The sequence below is a fragment of the Coffea arabica genome, chromosome 6e, assembly GCF_036785885.1.
Source record: "Coffea arabica cultivar ET-39 chromosome 6e, Coffea Arabica ET-39 HiFi, whole genome shotgun sequence".
NCBI lineage: Eukaryota > Viridiplantae > Streptophyta > Magnoliopsida > Gentianales > Rubiaceae > Coffea > Coffea arabica.
The window spans coordinates 59801647-59806926 of record NC_092321.1 but is presented as its reverse complement, the minus strand read 5'-3'; the positions used below and the strand labels follow the sequence as shown (position 1 = coordinate 59806926).

Below are 5280 nucleotides of genomic sequence, written 5' to 3'. Positions count from 1 at the left end.
CACACCAATCGACCTTTAGTACGAAAACTAATATTGGTGGTTTAATTGATTTTGTTGAATTTTCATGGAGTTCATACTATAAAAAAAATTTTAGTGAAATTTGTATTTCTTGAAAATGAATTTGCTGAACCTTTTGAAGTATTTTAGTGGGATCGCTGTGGTACAGGTTTCGTTTTGTAATTAGTTGTTTTTTTCTTTGCAAGCTTGCAAGTTTGGAATTGAGACATCGTTGAAATGCTTATAGGTGGGATTCATCTATGGTAGGAATATGATATGTAGTCTTTTTTTTTTTCTTTCACTGTATTTGGTTTGTGTGGATGACAAATGAAAATCGGTTAGTAATTGTTAGTTTTATGAATGATTATGAGAGTAAAATACGTTATGACAATAAGGTACGTAGAATTGTGCGAATTTGTGCGAATTTTGGATATGTGATTTTCGTAATGGTGAGTTCCTTAAATTATCCGATAGTTATTACCAATCGTGTTGTAAGTGTCAGACATGATTTGGCATACATAGATGTGATTTTGCACTGGTGATTATTATCCGTTAGTTAAAATTTTGGAGTTTTGATTTTGTGGGTTGGTAGGTCACATAAATTGGAAATTGAGAAAGGATAAGGATAAGGGATTATTAAATTAAGATAAATCTAAAATTATTAAAAAAAAAAGGGATTTAGATTTCTCATGCCTGTGGAGGCTCCTCGTCGAAAACATGTCCTTTAATACATATAGATATAGATACTTTCTCTATATAATCTTACCTACCATCCCTTCTATTTATTTACTTTTCTAATTTATCTTATATTTTTAAAAATATAACACCTGAAATACATTTTAACACGTGTCCTATGGGCACCTATTAGACAAATCGTATGAAATTTGACTTGAGTTTACTCTGGGTAAAGTCCCTTTCATTTTCCAGCTTCAAGTAGATTTCTTAATTTTTATTTGATCCTGGCAAAAATTCAACACATCATTCATGTAACGAATTGCATCACCAAATATCAGCACTTTGAATAAGATACCTTGTTATCTAATAAATTCTTATACATGATTTCCTTACATATGGCATTAACTGAAAAGAATTAAGGCACTTTATTAAGATCTTATTTTCTTATTAAGTCGAACGTGGGGCAGGTACGTTTTTTGTTTGGTATGAGTTTGTCCAGTTATTACGTTTTCTTATAGTAATTAGTATATACTTAGACAAACTGTTATACTTCTTACAACATTTGATGTCCACAATCAATAGCAACTAATAAAATACAGAATGCATGTGTACAACAAGATAATGTAAATGTACACCAAAGTATGAAAGAAATACAATAATACTGATGATGTGGCTTTTTTTCTTTTATTTTTTGGGGAATCAGAATACAAGAAACCCACTGCTGTTTTGTCTTCATTTGTTGTTGCAAATCTTTTTTTAGCAAACAAAAAATATGGGAACATAGTCAAATTAGAATAGTTGGATTTTAGACACGAGGGTGGGCTAACTTTTTTAAAAAGCTTATTTGTGTTATGATCCCAACAAACATATGAATTATTGAATTCTTACTTTAAACCATGCAAAACAAACATACTTTGAATTTATTGTCGTAGTAATTTGAAACTTTTTTTTATTGTCGTAGTAATTTGAAACTTGTACACATATGAGTGTGAAATATATAGCTGTAATTAATAAAAGTTGATTTTCAAGCATCCAATTGGACATTGACGTTGACTTTTGTACTTAGGCGATGTAGCTCCCAAATTGGCAGAAGTCTACAATCCCGTCGGCCCATATAAAGTTGGCCCAGATGGACGTGAGTAATTTTTTATTTCTTTGATTTACAGAAAAACCATTTTTTAATCAATCAGATTCTTTGTATTTCAATATTTCCACTATAATCCTTTAACTTTTCTTTTATAAGCAGATTACTTTAATATTGGTGGCTTAATTTCGGGTAAGGCATCTGATTTATAGTTGAAAACTCAGTCTATTGGACATATACTAAAAGTTAATCGTAGCTAAGTCTTGTTGTTCTCTTCTTCTATTTCAGTTATACTAAATGCAGCAAAACATGTCATTGGCATTATCCTCTTGTTTGCTTTCCTCCTTTATCGGTGTCATCGCAGGCATTTGTTGAGGTATGATACAATAGAAGATTTCCTACAAACAAACAACAGCCTCATGCCCATCAGGTACTCATACAAAGAAATTAAGACAATGACAAAAAATTTTGAGGAGAAACTAGGTGAAGGAGGCTATGGATTGGTTTACAAAGGCAAATTGCGCAGTGGAGGTGCAGTTGCTGTCAAGATGCTGAACAAATCAAAAGCTAATGGGCAAGAGTTCATCAATGAAGTCGCAACTATTGGAAGAATACACCATGTGAACGTGGTTCGGTTAGTGGGATTTTGTGTTACTGCCTCAAAACATGCTCTAGTGTACGATTACATGCCAAATGGCTCTTTGGATGAGTTAATTTTCTCAAATTGTCAGAATGGTTCTCCATTAAGTTGGAAACAAGTTTGCGAGATTGCAAAGGGGTTGCTCGTGGGATTGAGTACTTGCATCAGGGGTGTGATATGCAAATTCTGCATTTTGATATTAAACCGCATAACGTCTTACTTGATGAGAATTTTGTTCCAAAAGTTTCGGACTTTGGACTTGCAAAACTTTACCCGATGCAAAAGAGTATTGCAACTCTTACTGCTGTGAGAGGAACTTTAGGTTACATGGCCCCAGAGTTGTTCTATAAAAAGATTGGAAGAGTCTCACATAAGACAGACGTTTACAGCTATGGAAAGTTACTAGTGGAGATGGCAGGAAGGAGGAGAAATGTGTATGCGCATGCTGAGCATTCTAGTCAAATATACTTCCCTTCATGGATATATGACAAATTCGATCAGGTGGAGGAAATCGAAATCGGCGATCATGCAACTGAAGAAGAAAAGATGTTTACAAGAAAATTGATTTTGATTGCCTTGTGGTGCATACAGATGTCACCAGATGATCATCCTTCAATGAGAGAAGTCATAGAAATGCTTGAAGGTGATGCTAGTGCTCTAAAGTTGCCTCCTAAACCATCGTTTTACCCTCCGGACTCGCCCATATCCATGCAAAGAAGCAGTAATATTTGTTCGTCTGACGAGTCAACGGTGCCCTGTGTAGCTCTGTTTCTCTAGAGATAGAGCAGATGGATGACTAAGTAGAATTCGTGCATTCAGTGAAAGCTTTGTCTAGAAGATTTGTCTTTCAAACTCTTAAATATGCCACCTACTACCAGATAACATGGCAAACTGAAATATCAGTTTGGTATCAATAAAACTGAAGGGTAGCACCTTGATATATGCTTCATATATAGTAGAAATACCAGCATCAATCTTTGTGTTTACCTTAACAATTTCTACAATTGTGCTCCAGTACATTTTTTTTTTCTTAAAGTATAATGTGATCTAAAACAGCGAGCAATATATCTAAATATTTCCTGCAAATTCATAAGATTGATCTTTTCCAGTAGTGTTGCTGTTACTTGTCAAATCGTTAGTTTAATATAACCTTGTAGCCCTTTTCTTTGTCCCTGGATTTTTCCTTCCAAACGCGTCTTTCCCTTTCATCAACACGCTGGATTATAAAAGGCCACATCCAGGTGGATGGATCTGTGTTTTTTTCTTTCCTTGTTAGACCTGAGCGGTCAGCATTTAGTTTTTAATGCATTGGTTAACCAGTTTCCATCATTAGAGCCCAAATCCTTTAAAAAAAAAAAGTCTGGTTCCCTGAATTCTACGGCTTTATTAGTCAAAAATTCCATCGACAACTTCAATTCGTGGACCCAAAAATCGATAGTACAAAAAAGAATGACTTGACTAATTAAATCTTGAAATTTGATATTTACTATGTGATTTCAATGAAATTTTGCTCAAGATACACTTTGGTCAACACCTATACGACAATTGCTCCCAACTTTCCCTCCTTTGCCTTTGGTTACCGCATATCATTTACTCTTTTTTTTTCATAGTTGTATATATGATTACAATCGAAATCCACTGGGATGGATACAAGCGAAGTGCATTTAAATATCTTTACAAATAATTCAATAATAACACAAAAAGGATGAGAACAACAATGTACACATAGTAGGAAAAGTATTAACTTACTTGTCAGACTCTTGAACTTGGCAGCGGATAACATATTCTTCAAATCCCTTAACTTACATTCTTTTTCAAGATTTTCTGAAAATTTCACCAGCAAATTTAGAGATATTCATTTGATCCGGTGGTAGTTTAGTTCCCTCCGAATTCTTTATTGGACCATTTGATCCCACCTCTTCCTCCTATAAAAGAGTAGGAATAAATATAATATACAATCTATTGTGCCGACAAAAAAAAAAAAAAAAGAGTTAGCTAATTCATGAACTCCTATTCTGAAAAGTTAAGCTTGTTTTCCCGATAATTGCATCATTGTGGCTACTCTGATCTTGATTAAAGTTGAACGGTAGACCACAAAACGTATGGGGCACGACACCTTTGAAAAGTTATAAGCTTAATGGCTAGAGGCTCTTGAGTCAATTTTCTCCAACTTTTTTGGCAATTCATCTTAATCAGTGAGATCGATTTTTTTTTTCTTAGTGTTGAAAAAAAATATGCTTTGAAATTCCATATCTAGACATGCAATTTCACCAAGCCTCCGCTAACCAAGAAGGCAAGAACTAGATCGCCACTAGTGTTGTGGCTTTGGATACACCCATAACTTACGAGTACATTTGTAAACTTACTTTACCTTAGTCTTTTCTCTTCTTCTTTTTTGCTTTTTGGTGTTTTGGGGTTAAAAGTCCCCATTCATAAATCATTCTTACACTCAGTGGTGGAGTTAGAACCTGTGGTTAGGAGGGCAATTGTCAATGTATAGATTTGTAGAAGAGTTAAATTTTCAGTATGGATGATTGGATACTCTTATATTTCAATTGTTGTTTTAGATTTACAATTAACATCATAGTTGTTTTTAAACTAAAAAAGGATGAATTTTTTTTTCTATAAAGCGAATCTATGCAGCATTTTTTAGTCCAATATCTTCACTTCTTGTAGCAATTCACCAAGAGTTATTTATGCAATTAATGCTTCAATAAGAAAACTTTTCTAGCATCATATGATTGTTGAAGTACCTTGGATGGTGCCACAATCTAAGCTAGGAGTTGCTTGTGATATGCTGACGAGAAAAGTTTATTCTCAAGCTAAACTAAGAACGGAAATTGTGACATATCATGGACAGTAGCTTCCAATATTCTGTAAAACT

At 33.9% G+C, this 5280-nt stretch overlaps 1 protein-coding gene across 1 annotated transcript; it reads left to right on the top strand.

The window, feature by feature from the left end:
* The first annotated feature begins 2211 nt into the window (after positions 1 to 2211).
* LOC140009983 (rust resistance kinase Lr10-like) lies at positions 2212 to 3173 on the top strand. Its single transcript, XM_072056340.1, has 2 exons — positions 2212 to 2514; positions 2565 to 3173. Exons 1-2 carry the CDS (start codon positions 2212 to 2214, stop codon positions 3171 to 3173), a joined length of 912 nt encoding a protein of 303 aa, XP_071912441.1.
* The last annotated feature ends 2107 nt before the right edge of the window (positions 3174 to 5280 follow it).

Coding starts and splice junctions, on each gene's coding strand:
- LOC140009983 (XM_072056340.1), top strand. CDS start 2,212: ATGACAAAAAATTTTGAGGAGAAACTAGGTGAAGGAGGCTATGGATTG. Junction 2,515..2,564: donor CTCCATTAAGTTGGAAACAA/GTTTGCGAGATT, acceptor TACTTGCATCAG/GGGTGTGATATGCAAATTCT.